The following is a 25,370-nucleotide window of genomic DNA, read 5'->3' as shown; positions in this document are numbered from 1 at the left end:
TCCTCATTCCCTGTCACGCACTGTTGAATTTGAACGCACGCGAGGTCATTATCCACGCGTCATCCGTGTCAGCGTGGGATAAAGATCAACTCCTCCAGCTTGTAAATGACGGCGGGCTGAAAAGTACGTTTGACATTAACATCTCTGCCGGCATTCTGGATCAAAGTCAAGGCTAAATATCCTGAGATAGCCACGAAAGCACCGAAAACGTTGCTTCCATTTCCAACATCATATCGCTGCGAAGCGGAGTTTTCTGCAATGAAAACTAAATTGCGGAATAAACTGGACATAAGGAACCCCCTTCGAGTATCGCTGTCTCCCGTCACCCCTCGATGGGACCGTCTTGTTGCAGGAAAACAAGCCCAGGACTCCCACTGATTCAGTGATATTGGTGTGTTGCAATGATTTTATATGTTCATACGGGGAAAATATGCGCTGTGTGTTTAATATCCAAACGTTACTTAAAATGTTATGATGTTATTGTCTTATCACCTATATTCCGGTCGTGATGAACACCCCCCCCCCCCGGGGTCGGCCGGTCCGCAAGAAAATTGTCAATATTAAACCGGTCTGCGGTGCAAAAAAACGTTGGGGACCCCTTGCCTATCAGTTTTCTCTGTGGGCGAGCTTTACAGTCGACCGCAAAAATAATGACAGCGTTGCGTTGCGCTGCACTGTTTGCAACAGTGATTTTCCTATTGCCCATGGTGGGTTAAAATGTAAAAGACATGTTGAGATGAGTTTAACAGGTGTCATTACAGCATAGCTAACGTTATTTAACCCAGCTGGCTGGCTGCTAAGCAGCTACGCTATTGATGTCCTACGTGATGAGGCCAAACTCCCTGTAGACTTGCTTAAAGTTGTAATAGAATAAACATGATAATATAAGTACATATTTTAATGTCACATTTGCTGCATATACCCAACTTGGTTTACAGATTAGACAAAATCACTAAACAAAGTATTACATACACCCTTGGAGGTCGACCGGGGGGGGGGTGCTACCTCCCTGAAATGAGTTTTTGCAGGGTGGGATGTCTGGTAAGCAACTACAGGCTTTGACTCAAGAAAAGGAAATCTTGGAAACAGCAGATAGACTGGGAAAACAGCAATTTTTAAATGTTAAGCATGCGATAATGAATATTCTTAAACAAGAAGCGTTCAGTTTTACAAATGATTCAGATGAAATTAATATAATTGAGGCAATGCAATTACTTGGGAACCACGTGACAAAATTTGGGAAGAAAAACTCCCTGCGCCATGGCTATCTATTGAACACACACAGCATTTGCAAGCGGACTACAGTATTATAATTAATTATACATCCTGCGGAGGGCAGTAATACGCCTAGATGTATCTAAACTGCCAGAAATAGTAGAAGAAAAAGAGTTTTGTACCAGAGCCATAAAAAAAGGCTCCAAATCATCGAGATAAACAACTGTGGTGTGCAAGCATTACATAAGGCGAGCGTCAGCAGCCCCTGCTAACTAAATTCTTCCGGGGCGGCTCCATACAGCATCCCGTTGGGCTGCGACCAATATCTGAGGCAGTTTAGAACGGTTTCGTAGGGTTTTCACCGATAATTGAGGCGTTCCGCCGGGCTTTATCTACTATCTCCGACGGTGCTTCCGGCACTACCCGAGTTTCCTCAGAAGATGGCGGCGTGGTGTCTGGGCCGGAGCGGAGTCTGGTTGTGGTGGCGGACGGCCTGTCTGCAGGTGAGACCCGGGCTCTTTGGGGGTGCGACCTCGCCGGGATGTTTTACGAGGTAGCTGTCGCGGTTGCTCGAACGGTGTCCAGGCTGAGTGGCCGCTCCCCTGGGTCCGGCCGGCCTACGAGCTGCTCGGTGCCGCGGTGTGAAGGTCATGGAGATGGGGAGACGGAGGCTGTGGAAATCCGTAAGAATGAGTCAGAGTGGGCAGCCGATGTATTTTCATCAGGGGTGAAATGTCTAATACTGGAGGGCAGGTACTTAAAGTGAGGTAAATTTAAAAGAAATCTCCGGGGTAAGTTTCTTTGTTCCACACAGTAAAAGACGGCAGGGATGCATTGCCAGGGTTGTTGATGGAGGCAAATGATAGTGGTGTTATGCAAGAAACGGAGAGATATGGACATTGTGTATGCAAAATAGATTGTTCAGTCAGGCGTTTAATTACTAAAAGACCCATTCCTGTACTGTACTGTTCTATGAGGTTATGTTGCTGCTGTTTATGTACCATAATGCAGACATCCCACCCTGCAAAAACTCATTTCAGGGAGGTAGTACCCCCGCCTCCCGCAATCCCATATCCTCCCCCTCAGTTGACCTCTAATACTTTGTTTAGTGATTTTGTCTAATCTGTAAACCAAGTTCGGTATATGCAGAAAATGTGACATTAAAATATGTACTTATATTATCATGTTTATTCTATTACAACTTTAAGCAAGTCTACAGGGAGTTTGGCCTCATCACGTAGGACAGCAATAGAGTAGCTCCTTAGCAGCTAACCAGCTAGTTTAAATAACGTTAGCTATGCTAATAAACGAATGACACCTGTTAAACTCACCACAATATGTCTTTTACATTTTAACCCACCATGGGCAATAGGAAAGTCACAATTGCAAACAGGGCAGCGAGCAACATTGTCATTATTTTTGAAGTCAACTGTAAAGCCCACACATGGAGAAAACTCAAACAACAGGAATACTGCAGATGCTGGAAATTCAAGCAGCACACATCAAAGTTGCTGGTGAACGCAGCAGGCCAGGCAGCATCTCTAGGAAGAGGTACATCTTCATAGAGATGCGGCCTGGCCTGCTGCGTTCACCAGCAACTTTGATGTGTGTTACACGGAGAAAACTGATTGGTCTCTCTTTGTGCTGAGTAGACCTATCAGGATGCTCGATCTCGCTCTCCCTCTCCCTCTCAAAAAAAATCGATTTCCGGGATACCGTATATAATTTCCGGGCATCAGGGAGCCGCTATCAATATGTGGGAGACTCCCGGAACTTCTGGGGGAGGTGGGATGTCTGCATAATGCCTTGGGATGCCAGACCAGTACAATTGTGCCACAAAGCATTATGGTGATAATATTTTGCTCCTAAAGGAACATTGTGGTGTATACTTGTATGTTTTTGACATGTGAGTGTTTGTTAGATAGAGTTGGCATATTTTCAATTCCCAATGGCCTCTGAACTGAGGAGTCAGAAAGAAAGTTAATCACAGTGGTGAATTTGCATGAGGTAGGGATGGCAAATCCTCTTCCCTGAAGAACATTAATGAACTGGATGGGTTTTTAGTTAAATCTTGTAGTTCAAAGACTATTGAGTCTATGCTTCTTAAATTCTAGATTTTACTTGAGTACCTTTTTAAATTCCGAAGTTTCTTGGTTAGGATTGGAGCTCGTCTTTCTGGATTGTCAGGCCAGGATGTGGTATCAATCTGTTAAATTAATTACTGAGTTTTGGCGAGAGATGTAGACTTTACATATGATAAATGATCCCAAGAAGGCTTGAATCAGGTTTAATATCACCAGCATATGTCGTGAAATTTGTTAACTTTGAGGTAGCAGTACAATGCAATACATGATAATTGAAAAAAAGAAAACCTGTGATTTACGGTTACTTGTTACAAACACCTGTTAGGGTGCATTCTCCAGTTACCTTATAAGGTAACTGTAGCCTTCAGCCAGGAGCAGATGTCATCAGGTGGTTATATATAATAGTTATATAAGTAGTTATATAAGCAAAAAAAAAGAGATTAATAAAAAAAAGTAGTGAGGTAGTAGTTATGAGTTCAATGTTCATTCAGAAATTGGAAGCAGATGCTGCTTCTGAGTAGTTGAGTGTGTGCCTTCAGGTTTCTGTACCTCCTTCCTGGTGGTAACAATGACAAGAGGGCATGGTCTGGGTGATGGGGGTCCTTAATGATGGATGCCTCCTTTCTGAAGCACCGCTCCTTGAAGATTGCCTAGATTCAACAAAGGCTAGTGCCTATGATGGAGCTGGCTAATTTTTCAATTCTACAGCTTACTTTGATCCTGTGCAGTAGCCCTCCCCCCCCCCCCCAACACCCCATACCAGATGGTGGTGATGCCAGTTAGAATACTCTCCACGGTACATCTGTAGAAATTTGCAAGTATTTTTGATGCCATACCAAATCTCCTCAACCTCCTAGTGTAATATAGTCGCTATCTTGCTTTCTTTATAGCTACATCGATATGTTGGGTCCAGGTCAGGTCCTCAGAGATTTTGACACCCAGGAACTTGAAATTGCTCACTTTTTCCACTTCTGATCCCTCTATGATGACTGGTGTGTGTTCCCTTGTCTTACGACTTTCTGAAGTCCACAGTCAGTTTTTTTGGTCTTACATTGAGTGCAAGATTGATGCTGCGACACTACTCAACTAGCTGGTATATCTCACTCCTGTACATCCTCTCATCTCCATCTGAGATTCTGCCAATAATGGTTATATCATAAGCAAATTTATGGATGGCATTTGAGCTGTGCCTTGCTACACAGTCATGGGTGTAGAGAGAGTAGAGCAGTGGGCTAAACACACATCCCTGCGGTGTGCCAGTGTTGACTGTCAGCGAGGTGGAGATGTTATTTCCAATCCACACCGATAATGATCTTCTGGTTTGGAAGTCGAGAGTCCAGTTGCAGAGGAAGGTACAGAGGCTGAGGTTCTGGAGCTTTTCAATCAGAATTGTAGGAATGATTGTGTTAAAAGCTGAGCTGTAATCAATAAATAGCATCCAGACGTGGGTACTTGTGTTGTCCAGGTAATCCAAGGCTGTGTGGAGAGTCAGTGAGATCGCATCTGCTATAGGCCTATTTTGGCTATAAGCAAATGTAGGTAGGAGATGCTTCTAGCCATAACCAAACTCTCAAAGCACTTCATCACTATAGATGTGATTGCTACTGGATAATGGTTGGTGAGGCAGCTGACACTGCTCTTCTTGGGTACTGGTATAATTGTTGCCTTTGACAATGTAATGCCACAGCCAATGAATCAAAACAAAGCCCAACCATCTAATCAGATTCAAATTTATTATCACTTTTACAGTACAGTCGTAAGATACAAGCTTACTATAAATTTCAAAATAAATTATGCAAAAAAGAAGGAATAATGAAGTATTGTTCCTCTGTTTGTGAACAATCATGAGCATCTCAGAGAAACTGGGCAGAAGAGACTTAGGATTCAAAGTGTACCTAGGAGAGTTTTCTATATAGTAACAAACTATACATAGTTTACACAGCAATATTTTGTTAGTTTCAGGTTCTCTGTTTGGTCTGCTCCAAGATATAAATACAATAGATTCCAATTAATTGGGACATTGGGGCCAGTACATTTTGGCCCAATTAAGTGGTTGCCCCAACTAGTTGAAGTTTCGTAGAAATAGTTGCAAAGGTATTAAAAAAGACAAATTACTGTTTAATTATGTAAATTAGAACACTACCAAAATCACTATAAACCTATATTAATTCCTAATAGTTACTGACGGAGGAATTAATTCAGTGCACACTAATGTGTTCTTTTGATTGACTAAATGAACAAAATCAGCGCAGACACCTCGTGCAGATAGCAGACTGCTTTCAAAAAATGTTGCATCTTCCAAATCTTAATTTTAGTTGTTACATTCAAGATACTTTCAAGTATCTTTCAAGTTCTTTGTAGTTCCTAAATTGTTGAAGTAGTGAAATCATTTCATTTTTCATTCCCAGCCACTTCTGGCATCTTCAAGCCTGAATGCTTGAAACCACAGAGAGCAAAATAGTTTTTAATTGTTTTACTGTTTATTACTTGCCGACTATCAGTGACAAAAATCCCTGCTTTTTGAACTCAAGCACGCAAGTGTTGCTATTTAAAAACTGTTTGTACTAAGCACGTAGTGTCTAATGACCACATGATGTGCACGTGACTGATGTTAGTTAGAAAATGTTCGGTGACAGTCTCTTGCCCCAATTAAGCAGCATAGTCCCAAATAACGAAGGGAATTCTGCCTATTTTTTAGATTTTTATTTGTTCTTTAAGAGTTGTCCCAGATAAGCGGTGGCCCCGATTAACAGATAGCCCAATTAACTGGAATCTACTGTATTCAGCATGAGTATGTGCTGAAAGGTTTCCTCCCTTGCTATTTAAATAATGGGCTTTCCCCTTCCTCCCAATGGATGCCGTCACCACCATTTCACCTGCACAGTATTTTGAGTCTAACAACTCCGGTGTTTTCCAAGGTGAGTAATCTGAAATAGATCTTTATAGCTTTGCTCATTTGAAAACTTGGGAGAAGCCACTGCATGAGTTCCAGGAAATCTACAGAAAGGGTGTGCAATGACTTTCCTTATCTTATTGTAATGGAACTGTTGATAATTCTGCCCACTGTGGACCTTCTAAATAGTTTTATGGCAGGAAAGAATGAAAGTATCTTGAGTTCGTCTTGTAAAGTTTTAAAATGGTCTGATTATAACCTACTGGCTTAACTTGGTCTTGTATCTAAACTCCCAATACGCAAAGGCATCTCTGCTCATGTATGCAGTTTTATATTTGAATTTAATGTGACCAGCGGCTTCCTTTATTTGGCTGTGATATGATTTCTCTCTTTTCACTGCAGATTGTGGTGATTGATCATATCCTTCCCCACAGGCCTCTCTGTTGACTGGCCCAGGTACTAGGAACCAGAAGGAGCATGCGTCATCAGTACTTGGTAGCACAGATCTGACAACTCCTCCAAATTAGTCATCCATAGAGCTTTTGTTGAAGTGTGCTAAGCTTCCCCACCCCTCTTTTTATCCCCTTTCTCTGAGTCTTTGTGATTGTGGGATATCACGGGAGGAAATTGTTCCAGAGTATGCACTCTTATCATTGTTTAAACACGTCTGTCAATCACCTGAACTTCAGGAAGTTATACAAACTTTCTCATAACTTAACCCCTTTCGGTCATAGTGTCAATTTTTTTTTCAAAGCTAGAGCAGCGGTCTTGATTGGATCTGATCAAGCGAGTAACCAATTTGGCAGAAAAAGTGAAAATGAAGCATATTGTCAACAGTTTGAGTTTTGTAGTTCATGATTCATAAAAGCTTCTATGCTGATATAACAAATAATTGGGAAAGTTATTGTTACTTTTTATTACAGATATTACAAATTGAATACAAAAAGGGGCAGTTTTGCTTCATGTATAGTGTATGACAAAACCATATCTGGTATATTCTATACATTATTGGTCTCTTTACTTAAAAGCAGTTAATGTATTAAAACGATCTAGAAAGGTTACTAGATTTCCTGAAATATTCAGGTTGTCCTATGAGGATGATTTGGGCAGGCTAAGCTTCTATTTAGAAGAATGAGAGAGGATATGATTGAAACACAGAAAATCCCGAGGGATGGATTTGGACGATTCCTGTTTCAGGAAAATCTGGATCTAGCATCGCTATTTAAAAATAAGGTATTGTATATTTAATAATAAGTCAAGGTTTTTTCCTGAGAGTTGTGGATATTAGAAGCATTACTTACACTGATTTTTCAAGAAAAATCCTCGGATATTTGTTAAGGCAGAAGCAAATATATCTTTGCTAAGCACAAAAGTCCAGGGTTACCACAGGTAGACAAGAATGCAAAGCTGAGATTAAATTTAAATCGGTCATTATCTTATTAAATGGCAGAGCTGGCTTGATGGGCTGAATGTCTCTTCCCATTTTGCATGTGTGTTTGTACGTACAGGTGGAGTTTTACTTCCTGGCCCCTTGTATTAATCCATTGAAATAGAGGTAAAAATTCTTTCAATCCTCGGATTATTTGCACCATTTAGATCTCCGTCAATGATGTTGGCGTAAGATGTGACAACGTGACCTTAGTCACCTCACACATTCTGATGATGCTCAGCTCTGTTTCTTTGCTGCTGCAAAGTTGTGTAGGTGGGGGAACAGTGGCACATGAAGACCGTACGACACAGCAAAACCAGGCCACTTGGCCCATTGAAGCCATTTCACCATGGCTGATCTATTTCCCTCTCAACCCTGTTCTCCTGCTTTCTCCCTGTAACCTTTCACGTCCTGACTAATTAAGAACCTATCAATCTTCACCTTAAGTACACCCATTGACCTGGCCTCTACAGCTGCCTGTAGCAAAGGATACCACAGATTTGCTATATTTCTCCTCATATCTGTTCTAAATGGACACCCCTCTAATCTGGGCCTGTGCCCTCTGGTTCGAGACTCCCCCACCAAAGATCCTCAGCACATCCACTCTATCTAGGCCTTTCAACATTCAATAGGTTTCATTGAGATTCCCCTCATTCTTCTAAATTTCAGCAAATACAGGCCCAGAGCCGTCAATCACTCCTTCATTCCTGGAATCATTCTTGTGAGCATCCTCTGGATGCTCCAATGTCAGCACATCTTTTCCTAAATAGGGGGCTCAGTTGCTCACAGTACTACAAGTGAGGCCTCACCAGTGACTTATAAAGCCTTAGCATTACATCCTTGCCTTCCTCACCACCGACTCAACCTGCTAATTAACCTTTAAGGAATCTTGCATAAGGACTCCCAAGTCCCTTTTTTACCTTGGAGTTTTGAATTTTCTGCCAGTATAAAAAATAGTCTATTCTTTTTATTCCTTTTACCCAAATGCATGACTGTACACTTCCCAACACTTTATTCCATGTGCCATTTCTTTGACCATTGTCCTAATCTATCCAGGTCCTTTTGCAGCCTTCCTGCTTCCTCAGTGCTACCTGCCCCTTCACCTGTCTTCGTATTGTCTGCAAATTTCACCACAAAGCATCTGTCATCCAAATCATTGGCAGGTTTTACATTGTATGTCAATCAGCTAATGTTCTATCCATGCTAGTATCTTTCTTGTAATACCATGGGCTCTTATCTTATTAAGCAACCTTTTGTTCAGGCCCTTGTCAAAGGCCTTCTGAATATCCAAGTACACAATATCCAGTGACTGATTTTCCTTGGTCTACCGTGCTTGTTAGCTCCTTAAAAAATTCCAACAGATTTGTCAGGCAAGGTTTTCCCTCAAGGAAAGAAACCATGCTGACTTTGGTCTACTTTTTCATGTGCCACCAAGTACCCTGAAACCACATCCTTAATAATTGACTCCAGCATCTTCCCAACCACTGAGGTCAGACTAACTGGCTTTTAATTTCTTTTCTTCTGCCTCCCTCTTATAATTTTCCAGTCCTCCAGAACCTTGCCAGAATCTACTGATTTTGGAAGATCATTACTAATGCTTCCATACTCTCTTCTGCAACCTCTTCCAGAACTCTGGGGTACAGTCTGTCTGGTCCAAGTAACTTATCTACTTTCAGACCTTTCAGTTTCCCAAGCATTTTCTCCCTAATAATAGCAACTGCACTCACTTCTACCCACCTGACACACTTGAACTTCAGGCATACTACTAGTGTATGCCAAATACTTACTCAGTTTGTCTGCCATTTCCCTGTGTCCCACTTCTACCTCTCTAGCAACATTTTCCAGCAGTCCAATATGTACTCTTGACTCTCTCTTACTCTTTGTATAGCTGAAAAAACTTCTGGTATCCTTTTTTGATATTATTGGCTAGCTTACCTTCATATTTCATCACTCTCTCCCCCCCCCCAAACCACCTCCATGGCTTTTTAGTTACCTTCTGTTGGTTTTCATAAGTTTCCCAATCCTCTAACTTCCTACTAATCTTTGCTGTCTTGTTTTTATGTTGGCTTTGACTTCCCTTGTCAGCCATGGTTGTGTCATCCTGCCTTTAAAATACTACATCTGTGGGGAATATCTATCCTGCACCTTCCAAATTACTCCCAGAAGCTCCAGCCATTGCTGCTCGGCTGTCATCCCTGCTAGTGGCCCCTTCCAACAAACTTTGGCCAGCTGCTCTCTCATGCCTGTATAATTCCCTTTCTCCACTGTAATACTGATGCATCTGACTTTGGCTTCGCCCTCTCAAATGGCATGGTGAATTCTATTGTATTATGATCACAGTACCCTAAGGGTTCCTTTACGTTAAGCTCCCTAATCAAATCCAGTTCATTACACAACAGCCAATCCAGAATTGCCTTTCCCCTAGTGGGCTCAACCACAAGATGCCCTAAAAGCCATCTCGTAGGCATTCTACAAATTCTTTCTTGGGATCCAGCATCAATCTGATTTTCCCAGTCTACCTCCATATTGAAATCCCACATAACTATTGTAACGTTGTCCTTTTGACAAGCCTTTTCTTTCTTCTTTTGTAATTTGTAGCCCACATCCTGGCTACTGTTCAGAGGCCTGTATATATAGCTGTTGTCAGAGTCTTTATACCCTTGCAGTTTCTTAACTCTACCCACAAAGATTCTACATATCCAACCCTATGTCACCTGTTCCGAGGAACTTCATTTCATTTTTTAACCAATGGAGCCATGCCATCCCTTCTGCCTGCCTGGCTGAACTTTCGACACTATGTGTATCCTTGGATGTTAAGCTCTCAACTATAATCTTCTTTCAGCCATGACGTGGTGATGCCCATGTCATACCTGCCAGTCTAACTGTGCTAGAAAATCATCTACCTTATTCCGTATGTATTCAAATATAACATCTTCAGTCCTGTATTTGTTACCTTTTTCAAATTTGTCCCAGCTGTGGAGGCCAGGTCATTGGATGTATTTAAGGCAGAGCTTGATAGGTTCTTGATTGGTCACGGGTGGAGCAGGCTTGATGGGTTAAATGGCCTGATTCTGCTCTTGTGTCTTATGGTCTCTTACACGGCAACTCATCCCACTGACTGCAATTTTGCCCTATAATCTGCCTGTCATTCCTGCCTGTCTCACTACCCACTGCATCAATTTGTATACCAACAGCCCTATCCTTAGCCCTGTCGCTGTGTTCTCACCCTCCTGCCAAATTAGTTTAAACCCTCCACAGCAGTTGTAGCAAACCTGCTCGCAAGGATATTGGTCCCTTTTGGGTTCAGGTGTAACCATTCCCTTTTGTACAGGTTGTACCTTCCCAATGGTCCAGAAATCTGAAACCCTGCCACCTGCTCCAGTTCCTCAGCCACACGTTCATCTCCCAAATCATCCTTTTCTTGCCCTCGTTGGTGCTTGGTGCATGGTGCAGGCAGCAAATCAGAGATTGCTACCCTGGCAGTCTAGTTTTTCAGCTTTCTACCTAGCTCCCTAAATTCTCTCTTGGACCTCCTTGCTTTTCCTACCCACGTCATCCATGCCAATACGTACCAAGACTTCCGGCTGCTCACCCTCCACCTTTAGAATGTCATGGACCTGATCCAAGACGTCCTTGACCCTCGCACCTGGGAGGCAACATATCATCCGGGTGTCTCTATCACATCCACAGAATCTCTGGTCTGCTCCTTTAACTATGGAATGCTCTATCACTACTGCAATCCTCTTTCCCCCCCCCCCCGCCCCACCCCTGTGCCACAGCACTAGACTTGTGTAAGAGACATGGTCACTGCAGCTCCCTCTTGTAAGGTTGTCCCCCTTAACAGTATCCAAAATGATATACCTATTATCGAGGGGAATGGCCACAGGTGTACTCTGTACCAGTTGCCTATTTCCCGTCTGTCTCCTGATAATCACCCATTTACCTGCCTCCTGCACGTTAGAGGTGACTACCACCCTGGAGCTCTTATCTATCACCACCTCAGTTTCTGTATGAGCTGAAAGTCATGCAACAATTGCAGATCCAGTTCCTTGGCACGTTCTCTGAAATGTCCCAGTACCAGTCTTGCTGTCCCATTGTTGCTCCAATTAAATACAGCCATTGTCCTTGTTTTCCTTGTCTCCAGCCCACAATATTTATAGCTTTACCCCTGACTCCACCCCTCTCCCCTTCCCAGCTGCAGTCTGGTTTACAGAACTGAAGAAATAATTAGTCTAGAGATAATTACAGAAGGCTAGCTGTTAATTTTTGGGGAAGCATATGATACAGCACATTCAGCTCATTGTAACTGTATATAAAAATACAAAATGGAAACACAAAATCCAATTAATTGAACAGCAAATGGAAATAGAAATGGTGTTTCAGGTCAAAGACCCTTCAGAACTTCTGGAGCCATCCAGTTAATCTGATTCCCTGTTTCACACAATAGCCCTATAGCTGTGTTGTATCAGACTACGTAGCATCGGTACCAAGATCATCCAGGCAGAAACATCTCTACCCACAAGTTCCACCACTGCTTTATTTCATTCCAGTCACCTTATGTATAGCCTAACATCACTTTATGGACATACTATCAATCTGTGTATATAAGCTGTCTTGTGTATTTATATTTATTATGTTTTTAATTATTATTGTATTCGTTCTTCTGTGAATTTTTTTTTGTGCTGTATACTAGGATCTGAAGGAACAATTTTATTTTGTTCTCCATGATACTTGTATATAGGAAATGACATTAAATGAATTTATAAAATTTTCTTTCTATTGTTTAGTTATTTCTGCTTTGAAATGCACTTTTTCATACAGTGCATTTCTTAGCAACGACTTGGCGTACTGGAAGTGCTTCCTTGTGTTGCGTCTGGTTCCTTGCTTTTACTTTGGATCCATATCTTCCATTTATTGACCTACCTGCCACTGAAAATTTTGAACACTTCAGCAGATCTCTTAATTTTACATGATGACTTTTTGCGCAGGAGAAGTGTAATGGTTTAGATATTGTATTAACCAGTGGATTATGTTGTATTTCAGTCAACCCGCAGTGCACAGACAGTGGCGGCAGCTGCACCTGCCACAACATCTCGCATAAAGAAATTCGCCATTTACAGATGGAATCCCGATAAACCGGGAGACAAGCCTCGTATGCAAACCTATGAGATTGACCTAAATGCGTAAGTTTCAAAATATTCTACAAGATTCACATCAGAACGCATTGAACATTTTTATCCCCACTGATTATTTCTATTTCAATGTGACAGTGCCCTGCTCTTATTTTGAGCTGGAATGGAGATTTTCATTGATTTTTCAGCAAGTTGAGAGAGTCATGTAGTGAGGGAGATGGAAGAAAAAGATAATCTGACATGCAGAGTTTTGCCTACTTGTGTAATCTTGGGGGTGAGTTCAATAGCTAGTACTAAACAGATTTTTCAGGGGAGGAAAAAATCACTGGGACTTCTGAAGTCATATTCATTTATCAAAAACAAAAATAAAATTAGTCTATATTCAGCAGCCAACGTGTATTGCTACATAACAGTTTTATATAGCCTGAATAGAGGTCCTTCTGTGTAGCTGGTCCATGTTGACCGAGGTACCCTATCCATGCTTGGCCCATAGCCTTCTGAACCCTTGTAATCCGTTTACCTGTCAACTGTCTTTTAAAAGTTGTTTTTGTATCTACATCAATCACTTCCTTTAGCAGTTGATTTCTGATTCCGTGTAGCAAACATCCTTATTTAATAAAAATGTTGTCTCTCAAGTTCCTGTTAAATCTTTCCCCCTCATCTTAATCTGTTTTGTAGTTCTTGGTTCACCAGCTTTAAAGGAAAAAGACAGAGTGCACTAACCCTGTCTATGCCCCTGGTGAACTGGTGCACCTCTATAACATCACCTCTCAGTTTCCTGTGCTCTAATAAATATAGTCTTTGTTTGTCCAACTTCTCCCTATAACTCAGTCCTATAGGTCCTGGCAGCATCCTTGTGGTCTTTGCTTCATTCTTTCCAGTTTAATAGCGTCTTTCCTATAGCAGTAGAACCAAAACTAAACACAATACTTCAAGTGCAACCTCATTAACGTCCTGTACAACTGCATTATAAACTCCCAACCTCTCCACTCGGTGCCCTGACCTAGGAAGACCAGTGTCCAAAAGCTTTCTTTGCCATCCCGTGTACCTGTGATTCCACTTTCAGTGAGCCATGTACTTGGACTCCAAGGTCTCTCTGTTTCACAACAATTCCCAGCCCCCTGCCATTCACTATAAAGAAAGTTATCACAAATCCTACCTGGATTTGATTTAACAACATTTCACGTTTGTCTGAATTAAACTCCATTTGCTAAGTGTTGGCCCACTTACTCGGATGATCAAGATCTTCCTGTAGTTTGTGATAACTTGTCCACTTACCATCAATTTTCATGGTTAAACTTAATTAATCATGCCTTGTATATTCCATGTATTGCTGATACAAGTGACAAACAACAGCAGCACCCCTGAGACACACTACTAGTTGTGGGCCTCCAGTGTGAGAAACAACTTTAAACCATCACTCTGCTTTCTGCCACCAAGTCAGTTTTATATCTAGTTCGCTAGGTCTCCCTGGATTACATGTGATATAGCCTTCCACACCAATGTATCATGTTGACAAAGAGATATGGAACATCTAGTCGAGGATCAAAGAAGTATGCTTAATGTTTAGAAAACAAGGATTAAACAAGGTTCTTGAGACTCGGAGGCCAAAAAGGAGCTTAAGAATGCATTTAAGAGAGCTAGAACGGACATGAGAAGGCCTTGGCGAGTAGGATTAAGGAAAATTCCAAGGCATTCTACAAATACGTTATGAACAGGAGGATGACTAGATGGAATGTAGGACCAATTAGGCATAAAGACGAAACGTGCCTGGAGTCAGGAGATAGGGGAAGTTCTTATGAATTCTGGGCTTCAGTATTCACCAGTGAGAGAGATCTTGATGAATGTGAGGTCAGCACAGAACATGTTGGCTGATACGCTGGCACATGTTGATGTCAAGAAAGTGGATGTGCTGGAACTTGACGGGATAATACCCCCTTTGTTCAAGAAAAGGAGTGAGGATAATCCTGGGAATTATAGAACAGGGAGTCTTAATTCAGTGGTGGGAAAAGTATTGAAGAGGATTCTTAGAGACAAGATTTAGAAGCATCTGAAGAAGCACAGTCTGATTAGGGATAATCAACATGGTTTCGAGCAGGGCAGGTCATGCTGTATGAGCCTGATTGAATTCTTTGAGGAAGTGACAAGACATATTAAAGACAGAGCAGTGAATGTGGGGTGTATATGGATTTTAGTAAGGCTTTTGGCAAAGTTTCCCACTGCAGGCTCATTCAGAGCTTCAGGAGGCAAGGGATCTTGGGAAACTTTGTTGTGTGGATTCAGAATTCCTTTGCCCACAGAAGACAGAGTCGGCATAGATGGAGCATATTCTGCCTGGACATTGGTGACCAGTGGTGTTCTACAGGGATTCGTTCTAGGACCTCTGCTGTTTGTGATTTTTATAAATGACTTGGATGAGGAAGTGGAAGAGTGTGTTAGTAAGTTTTCAAAGTACATAAAGGTTGGTATTGTATATAGTGTAGAAGGTTGCCATTGGTTACAAAAAGACATTTATAGAATATGGACTTGGGTTGCTTGAATTTCAATCTGGAAAAGTGAAGTGATTCACTTTGGAGGTCAAACCTGGAGGCAGGATACAGGAGTAATGGCAGGATTCTTAATAGTGTGGAGGAACAGCGGGATCTTGGGGTTCATATCCATAGATCCCTCAAAGTTGCAGTGCGAGTTGATTGGGTGGTTAAGAAGACGTATGGTGTGTTGGCCTTCATTTCTCAGGGGATCAAGTTCCAAAGCCGTGAGATAATGTCACAGCTCGAAAACTCATGGTGAGACCACACTTGGAGTATTCTGAAGAGTTCTGTTCACCTCATTACTGGGAGGATGTAAAAGCTTTAGGAAGGTGCAAAGGAGATTTGCCAGGATGCTGCCTGGATTAGAGAGCGTGTCTTGTGAGGAAAGGTTGTGTGAGCTAGGGCTTTTCTCTTTGGAGAGAAAGAGGATGAGAGGTGACTTTGATGATAATAGGCAAAGATGGAATGGATAGTCAGAGACCTTTTCCAGGGTGGAAATGGCAAATACAAGGGGGCAGAATTTTAAAGTATTGGTAAGAAAGTTTAGGGGATGTTTGAGGTAGTTTTTTTTTTCCCCAGAGAATGGTAGTTGCGTGGAACATGCTGCCAGGATTGGTGGTAGAGGCAGATATATTAGCGCCATTTAGGAGGCTTTTAGATAGGAACATGGATGAAAGAAAAAGTGGAAGGCTACGTGAAAGGGATGGGTTAGATTGATCTTGGAGTAGGTTAAATGGTTGGCATAACATGGGCCAAGGACCTTGCTGTTCTTCTGTATGTTGAACCTTATAAAAGGGACTTTAAAGAAATCACTGATTTTTGAGACTTCAGTGAAAACATGTCCCACTAAGAAAAGTGCTAATTCCATTGAAAATGAATAAAATTTTCTTATTTAAAATAATCAGGATTGATCATCTGAGGGTCTTTTGCACAAATGCAACATTTTTTCATATGTTTTTAATTTTATAAATTGTATGATTATATGATAGCCCAGTACCCACAAAATCAGTTGTCCTCAGACAAGAGATTATAATTTCAATTTGATAATAAAAGTGTGAAAAAATCATTTAAAATGTATAATATATGCCAGATGAAAGAGTAGAGTGAAAAACCTCTTTAAAGCTAAAAGCAGTGAATTTTCAACAATATATACTCTTATTTTGTGGTTGATCAAAGTGTGTCCCAAGTTTTTGTCAACACCATCAGATATTTATATATTTAAAAAAAGCAATAAAATCAGGCAACCACATGGTCAACTATATTCCTGAGGACCCCCTTTCCGCCCTCCACATCTGCTAAATGCAACAAGGTCGAACAAGCTCCTGTAAGTTTGCTATTCTTTAATAATTTTTTACACATTTATTGATGTTGCTACTGTCACAAACATGATGTGTCAACACTGTCTCTTTTGTATAGAAAGAATTATTTTAAATTATGTCATAAATTTATGCATTTTAAGTAGAGGCCAGAGGCAGCTAGCAACAGAGGGAAAACAAGATGGCTCCTGTATACAACTCATGCATGTCGTGTAAAAAAAGTGTATTTTTGTCACCACCATCAGACATCAACACTGTCAGGTTTTTTGTCTGACAGTGGTGACACATAGTTTGACAGTGTTGACAAAAACATCCAAATCATCCTCAGTGGAGGCTTGAATATAATTTATGATCACAATAAATAGTAATATGGCTTGTAATGTTTCATTAACCTCTTTATTTATAATATACAGAATTTCCCCTTTATTTCTTCCACACACAGGCCTACGATACTTCCTTACTATATGTATCCCCAATGACAAACCATAAGTGAATTTAGTTGCAACATTTCATAATTATTTTATAAAATTTCACCAAATTAAACATCTTTAAATTCATGCAACACACATCAAAGTTGCTGGTGAACGCAGCAGGCCAGGCAGCATCTCTAGGAAGAGGTACAGTCGACGTTTCAGGCTGAGACCCTTCGTCAGGACTAACTGAAGGAAGAGCTAGTAAGAGATTTGAAAGTGGAAGTGGAAGGGGGAGGGGGAGATCCAAAATGATAGGATAAGACAGGAGGGGGAGGGATGGAGCCAAGAGCTGGACAGGTGATTGGGAAAAGGGATACGAGAGGATCATGGTACAGGAGGTCTGGGGAGAAAGACAAGGCGGGGTGGAACCAGAGGATGGGCAAGGGGTATAGTCAGAGGGACAGAGGGAGAAAAAGGAGAGTGAGAGAAAGAATGTGTGTATAAAAATAAATAACGAATGGGGTACGAGGGGGAGGTGGGGCATTAGCGCAAGTTAGAGAAGTCAATGTTCATGCCATCAGGTTGGAGGCTACCCAGACGGAATATAAGGTGTTGTTCCTCCAACCTGAGTGTGGCTTCATCTTTACAGTAGATGAGGCCGTGGATAGACATGTCAGAATGGGAATGGGTTGTGGAATTAAAATGTGTGCCCACTGGGAGATCTTGCTTTCTCTGGCGGACAGAGCGTAGGTGTTCAGCAAAGCGGTCTCCCAGTCTGCGTCGGGTCTCGCCAATATATAGAAGGCCACATCGGGAGCACTGGACGCAGTATATCACCCCAGCCGACTCACAGGTGAAGTGTCGCCTCACCTGGAAGGACTGTCTGGGGCCCTGAATGGTGGTAAGGGAGAAATGTAAGGGCATGTGTAGCATTTGTTCCGCTTACAAGGATAAGTGCCAGGAGGGAGATCAGTGGGGAGGACGAATGGACAAGGGAGTCGCGTAGGGAGCGATCCCTGCGGAAAGCAGAGGGGGTGGGAGGGAAAGATGTGCTTGGTGGTGGGATCCCGTTGGAGGTGGCGGAAGTTACAGAGAGTAATATGTTGGATCCGGAGGCTGGTGGGGTGGTAGGTGAGGACCAGGGGAACACTATTCCTAGTGGGGTGGCGGGAGGATGGAGTGAGAGCAGATGTGCGTGAAATGGGGGAGATGCGTTTGAGAGCAGAGTTGATGGTGGAGGAAGGGAAGCCCCTTTCTTTAAAAAAGGAGGACATCTCCCTCGTCCTGGAATGAAAAGCCTCATCCTGAGAGCAGATGCGGCAGAGACGGAGGAATTGCGAGAGGGGGATGGCGTTTTTGCAAGAGATGGTGAGAAGAGGAATAGTCCAGATAACTGTGAGAGTCAGTAGGCTTATAGTAGATATCAGTGGATGAGCTGTCTCCAGAGACAGAGACAGAAAGATCTAGAAAGGGGAGGACCATGCTGGAAATGGACCAGCTAAACTTGAAGGCAGGGTGGAAGTTGGTGGCAAAGTTAATAAAGTCAACGAGCTCAACATGTGTGCAGGAAGCAGTGCCAATGCAGTCGTCGATGTAGCGAAAGAAAAGTGGGGGACAGATACCAGAATAGGCACGGAACATAGATTGTTCCACAAAGCCAACAAAAAGGCAGGCATAGCTAGGACCCATACGGGTGCCCATAGCTACACCTTTAGTTTGGAGGAAGTGGGAGGAGCCAAAGGAGAAATTATTAAGAGTAAGGACTAATTCCGCTAGACGGAACAGAGTGGTGGAAGAGGGGAACTGATTAGGTCTGGAATCCAAAAAGAAGCGGAGAGCTTTGAGACCTTCAAGATGGAGGATGTAGGTATATAGGGACTGGACATCCATGGTGAAAATAAAGCGGTGGTGGCCAGGGAACTTAAAATCATTGAAAAGTTTAAGAGCGTGAGAAGTGTCACGAACATAGGTAGGCCACACGCTCAGGTTGGAGGAACAACACCTTATATTCCGTCTGGGTAGCCTCCAACCTGATGGCATGAACATTGACTTCTCTAACTTCCACTAATGCCCCACCTCCCCCTCGTACCCCATCCGTTATTTATTTTTATACACACATTCTTTCTCTCACTCTCTTTTTTCTCCCTCTGCCCCTCTGACTATACCCCTTGTCCATCCTCTGGTTCCCCCCCACCTTGTCTTTCTCCCCGGACCTCCTGTCCCGTGATCCTCTCACATCCCCTTTGCCAATCACCTGTCCAGCTCTTGGCTCCATCCCTCCCCCTCCTGTCTTCTCCTATCATTTTGGATCTCCCCCTCCCCCTCCCACTTTCAAATCTCTTAACTAACTCTTCCTTCAGTTAGTCCTGAAGAAGGGTCTCGGCCTGAAATGTCGACTGTACCTCTTCCTAGAGATGCTGCCTGGCCTGCTGCGTTCACCAGCAACTTTGATGTATGTTGCTTGAATTTCCAGCATCTGCAGAATTCCTGTTGTTTGCATCTTTAAATTCATAGTAATTTTGCACAATTTCATAGTAATTCTATTAAATTCTGACCTTCCTTTTATGTATTTTAGGAAGTTATGGCTAGACAGCAGCTATCAGTGGAGGAGCAAAGGAGAAGAAACAGGGAATACCAGAAAGAAAATATATAGTGAGCCAAAGTTAAAGGAGGAATACCTGAGAAAGGAAAAGCAAAGATGGAAGAAGAGAGTAGAGGATGGGAAGATAAAAACTCAGTGATTTGAATGAAAGGGTAAAGAGGAGTAAGAGAAAGGTGTGGAAATGTAGACAGCAAGAGTCGAGAGTGTAAGAGAAAGGGCCTAGAACACCCAGAAACTCCCCCAGAACAGGAGCCAGCTCGCAGTAGGCAATCTATAGCAGGGGAAAGGGAAAGAAAGTAAATGAGAGCAAGATACTTGAGGGAGATGAAAGCTTTGAAAAATAAACCAAGAGACAATAAAAGATAGGAACAAACTGAAAAAGCACTGGCGACGAGAGCAAACTAGAAATTAAAAAACACAAGAATCACCAAGAAAAAAAAACAGAGCAGATGCTACAGGGAAGCAAAGTCAAAAACTCCTCCATCAAGAAAACCCTGCTCTTCCACAACTGTCTCATTCAAGAATTTAAATCAAAACAAAAATAATTTATAGTCTGCTCAAAAATCAAAGAACTTGACTCCGTGAGGCAGGGTTCTAAAGAAATATCGCCTAATACACCAGACAAAGCAGTTCGGGCTGACATACAACACACTGCGAAAGAGAAGAACTACTGACAAAAAACCCACTTGCATTCAAACAATAACCCAGATGGTTCAGGATTTCTACCATAATGCTGCACGAATGACGACTGACAAACAAGACACGATAACACGGAAGAAAATAAAGCATCAGAGAATGATTCTGACTGACACAATATTCAACCTCCACAGGGAGTTCATCAAAAAGGAACCAACTGTAAAATTCAGTTATTCATCCTTCTGTGCTTTACGTCCATTCTATGTCACAGCACCAAAACCATCAGATCGAAAGATGCCAGTACCATGAAAATGCGAAGCTGATGTTTGAGGTCCTAAGAGTATATGGCATATAGCAAATTGCAGGATAGTTTTGAACTTGTGTGTTGTTCTCAGACAAGAGAGGCATGTCTTCTGCACTCCTGCACCCGGTGTCTCCACAAGCACACACTTCCCACCCTACAGCAAGAGTTGACCTCTGTGGAGTGGCAGCAATGGGAACGAGTTCAGGACCAAACAGCAGATGGAATTCACTTCGGTACAAGACTTGTGAAGCACAATGGCAGAGCTCAACAAGCTGTATGAAGACAAACTAAAGAGTGAAACAACAACACGTGTGCTTGGTTCATAACCAGTCCAGGGAATACAGGAGCATGATACAGAACTGCAATGAAAGCACTGTAGTTGTATGTGTGGACTTTTCTGAGGCATGGAAATGCAAATATAGCTCTGAGGTACAGTCATGCCATTTTGGTCAGAATCTCCCATAGCTCTATCTGCACACTGGCTGGTATTACACAAAAGAAGAGAAGAATTTTGTACAATATCAGAATCCAAGTGACAGGATGCTTCTGCCATTTGGACTCACATGGAACCAGTCCTCAGAGATATTTGTTTAAAATTTCCAAAAGTTGATGCCATTCAATTTTGGTCAGAAGGCCCCAGCAAGCAGTACAAAAACAAGAAGAACTTCTCTGTCCTCTGCAACGTCCCTCCAACACTGGGTTTCCAGAGATCAACCTGGAACTTCTTCGCCACTTCACATGGGAAGGGAGCTCCAGATGGCATTGGGGGAACTGTGAAAAGGACTGCAGACAGCCTTGTACTACAGGGGAATGACATTGTGGATGACAAGATCTTCCATGAGATGGTTGGGAGAAGCCTTTGCAGTACTTAGCTCTATCATATTGCTGAAGGTGACATGCAGGCATATGATGCACTTCTTTCTTAACCACGAAAACCTGTACCAGCAACGAGGAAAATCCATTAGGTCATACCTTACAGAAACAGCATCCATTGCAGACCACTGTTATGTTTCTGCAGTGAGCCACAGATGTTGGGCTGAAACACTGGCTCAACATTTCAGTTGACTGAAAATACACATGCCGGGGTACAGGCTGAGGAGAATGATGGCCCTACCACAATGGGAAAGAACAGAGGCCTTTGGCAATGCTGATGGAGGAAATGGAGCAGGCACCCCAGAGTGGTCCTGACAGGACTACGACAGATATATCTGCCGGTGTCATTAATTGTGGAGGTTGGCGTGCAGTCATTTATGACCAGAATTAGTGGTTAGCAAGGGCTGTCACTGTGGATGCTCATCATCAAGATGTTCAAGTGGAGTTTTTCCACCCTCTTGGGTCCAACATGCGCTTCTATCCAAAACCAGGGCGGAAAGGATATGTGCTTCATACCAGTTGAAGATATTCTGGTCAAACTGATGGAGCCATCATCACCGGGTCGTGCAAGCATGACGAGGGAGATATACTACCTGTCTACTGAAGTAATGGACTTCATAGAGGAGGAGCATATTAATTGTCTACTTCCGGATAAAGCTGACTGAATGTGTTCAAAGATTTTCAAGCCCAGAAATGGATGGAATTTTATTTTAGTTCCTGGTGTGTTTTCTGATATTCATGCTTAAACATTGCAGTTGTACTGTAGTTTTTATTTTGCTGTTTACTGTTGTTAATATTTACTGAAGGATAAAATGTACATGACAAATTGTTATCTGTTGTACCAAATTGTTAAGTAAAGTTGTTGGGCAAGGAAGCATTGACTTGAGTGGTGAAAAGGTTGAAATTGTTTGTTGTAATTAGGCCACTGCCACCACTGTCAGGTCTCAATCACCATCGTCAGATGGAACTTCCTTAATTTTAAAGTTAGATTCAAGTTTATTGTCATTGTGCCGAGTACAGATACAAAGCCAATGAAATGCAGTTAGCATCTAACCAGAAATGCAAAGAATATTGTTATTTACAAAATAATTGCGAATAAAAAGTAAGTGCTACAGCACAAAATTTCAAAGCAGAGACAGTCCAATATGGGTGCAATACTGCTTAGCGCTGTGATATGAGGTTCAGCAGGGTCACGGCCTCAGGGAAGAAGCTCTTCCTGTGCCTGCTGGTGCAGGAGCAGAGGCTCCTGTAGCGCCTGCCAGATGGGAGGGGAGTAAAAAGTCCATGGTTAGGGTGAGATGGATCCTTGATAATGCTTTTCACCCTGCCCAGGCAGCGTTTATGATAACTGTTCTCAATGGTGGTCAATTGGGTGCCAATAATCCGCTGGGCAGTTTTCATCACACACTGGAGTGCTTTGCGGTCCAATATGGGACAATTGCCCTACCACACTGAGATGCAGTTGGTGAGTATGCTCTCAATGGTACAGCGGTAAAAGTCCGTCAGTATCCTGGGACAGAGGTGAGGTTTTTTGATACTCCGCAGGAAATAAAGGTGCTGTTGTGCCTTTTTGATCAGGATGGAGGAGTTCAGGGACCAGGGAGATCCTCGGAAATGTGGACACCGAGGAATTTGAAGCTTGATACACACTCCACTACAGCTCTGTTGATGTAGATGGGGATGTGAGTGTGGCTCCTAGCATACCTGAAGTCCACAATGATCTCCTTGGTCTTCTGGGTGTTAAGGGCCAGGTAGTTGTCGGCACACCACGCAGCCAAGTGCTGGACCTCGTCCCTGTAGGCCGTCTCATCATCCCCTCTGATCAGGCCAACCACTGTGGTGTCATCTGCGAACTTGATTATGGAGTTAGAACCATGTACAGGAACACAGTCATAGGTGAAAAGGGAGTACAGAAGAGGGCTCAGCACACAGCCTTGAGGCACGCTGGTGTTCAGGGTGAGAGTGGAGGAGGATAGGTTGTCTAACTTAACTGATTGGGGTCTGTTAGTCAGAAAGTCCAAGGTCCAATTGCAGAGGGATGAGCTGATACCAAGCTGGCAAAGTTTGGCGATCAGCTTGGAGGGGATCACTGTATTGAATGCCAAACTAAAGTCAATGAACAGCATTAAATTAATATGCTTGCAATCTGTTCCTCCAAAACAGTTGATTTATTAAAGTAATCGTCTCTTTAAAATTAAAAATGTTTTTTTGTGTCCAAAATTGTTATTTTGTATATTTAATGCTAATGATAAAAGTTGCATGATGTAGGAGATTTTAAAGGAGTACAAATGAAATAGTATAAAAAAAATGAACAAAAGTGAATATTCAACATTTAACAGCATATGTGTAGACAATAATTTAAAAGCTCTAAATCTATATAAGACTAAATAAATAGGAATAATTAGCTTTTTATTATGTCTGACTGTGTTGACAAAAACTAAGTAATGACAAGAAAAACACATTTTATGAAAAAATTACAGAATCAAGAGGTTGTGCCAAAATATTGCTTGATTGCTGAGACCTTGTTCTATAAACATATAAGTTTAGATTTCTTAACATTTAAAATTTTTTCTTTTCAAAATTAAAACCTGTTTTATCCAAATTCTCAAGAATCAGTGAAATACTATTGAACTTCCAGCTGTAGTATCTTTTAGTCCTTGTCTCGGTTTCCATGGTTAGTTTCTTAATTGTAATTGTAAAAAGGAACAATTTTTTGATTGAGTTGCTTGTTTCTGTAATTTTCTTAGCCCCACAATTCTGTCAAATTTGCATTTCCTCGACTGTAGGCACTTGTACTTCCCGCACTTCTTTCACAATATCCTTGATTGAGATGTTTTACCCTCAGAATTCTCCTGTTTATCTTCTAACTCGCACTCTTTTAAAATGTTGATTGAATTTGGCTCTTTGAAGTAATAGCAAGACTTCCTGTCAATGTGCTGTGGTCCTCTGACTTTGTGACTCCTGATACTTTCGTTTGTTGTCAAATTTTAACTGATTACGAACTTGAGACATGATGCTTAACATAATGTACAAGTGCTTGTTGTTTCACCTTGAGTTTTAACTCTTAACCTGCTGTAACCCTACAGATGTGGTCCAATGGTACTAGATGCTCTTATCAAGATCAAGAATGAGATTGACTCTACACTAACTTTCCGCAGGTCTTGCAGAGAGGGTAAGTATAAGGCGTGTGTTGGTGAGTGGGATCCGGGGAGGAAGTGAAATGAATGTATGGCACTTCAGTGTATTTCAGCTTATTTTGCATAGTGTATTAATGGTTTCATGAATTATGAAAAATACCGGAAGTTTATAATATGCATGTTCTGCAACACCAATGTAGAGTCCCATTTTTAAATACTCATTTTGACCTAAACATACCTCCTTCAATGTTGTAGAAACAATTTACTTTCCTCATAGAAAATAGGTCTTTGCTGCCAATGGCTTGGAAGCACAGACTCTGAACCTCTTTAAGACATTATGTCCAATGGCCATTGTTTTGTTTTTAAAGAAAAATAAATTAATTCCTGAATCCTTCATTGTAATCTTTTTGTTATTGAAGTGAGACATGGGCAGACCTGAAACAATGCTATGGAGAGAAATTTACTGCCCATTACTTCTGGTATGTGGGACAGCAATGAAGGTCCTTCATCTCTGGTGGTGTTCAGAGCTTCCTTCATTACGTCAGTAGCTTCCTCTCAGTTTTCGCTACTGTCAGTCTTGCAAATCCCAGGTGGAGACTCAGGAATACTATTGCACTCAGATGTAGAAGGATTCTTCATTGTAGTTTCCGTAACAATTTTGTTTTACCAGTCAGGGTTGTTGGCCCTGAGCTGAACCCCCAAATCTGGAGGTCCGGTGATCCACTCTGAGTCTGGCCTCTACCCTTAGACCTGTTTGGTATGGGTGACTCTATCAAAAGCCAAAGCATAGGCCCTGACTCCAGCC

General features: G+C 42.1%; 1 protein-coding gene across 1 annotated transcript in view; it reads left to right on the top strand.

Annotated features, from left to right (window-relative positions):
• Positions 1 to 1,219: 1,219 nt before the first annotated feature.
• sdhb (succinate dehydrogenase complex, subunit B, iron sulfur (Ip)) overlaps positions 1,220 to 25,370 on the top strand; it is a 36,201-nt gene continuing 12,050 nt past the window's right edge. The window contains exons 1-3 of the mRNA XM_063033139.1: positions 1,220 to 1,718; positions 12,665 to 12,804; positions 24,515 to 24,600. Of these exons, the coding sequence (XP_062889209.1) occupies positions 1,656 to 1,718; positions 12,665 to 12,804; positions 24,515 to 24,600 (289 nt within the window). The 5' untranslated portion in view covers positions 1,220 to 1,655. The remainder of the gene's footprint in view (positions 1,719 to 12,664; positions 12,805 to 24,514; positions 24,601 to 25,370) is intronic.

The sequence above is a fragment of the Mobula hypostoma genome, chromosome 25 (genome assembly GCF_963921235.1).
Source record: "Mobula hypostoma chromosome 25, sMobHyp1.1, whole genome shotgun sequence".
Classification (NCBI taxonomy): Eukaryota; Metazoa; Chordata; class Chondrichthyes; order Myliobatiformes; family Myliobatidae; genus Mobula; species Mobula hypostoma.
The sequence above is the reverse complement of the archived record's forward strand: the minus strand, read 5'-3'. Positions and strand labels throughout refer to the sequence as shown.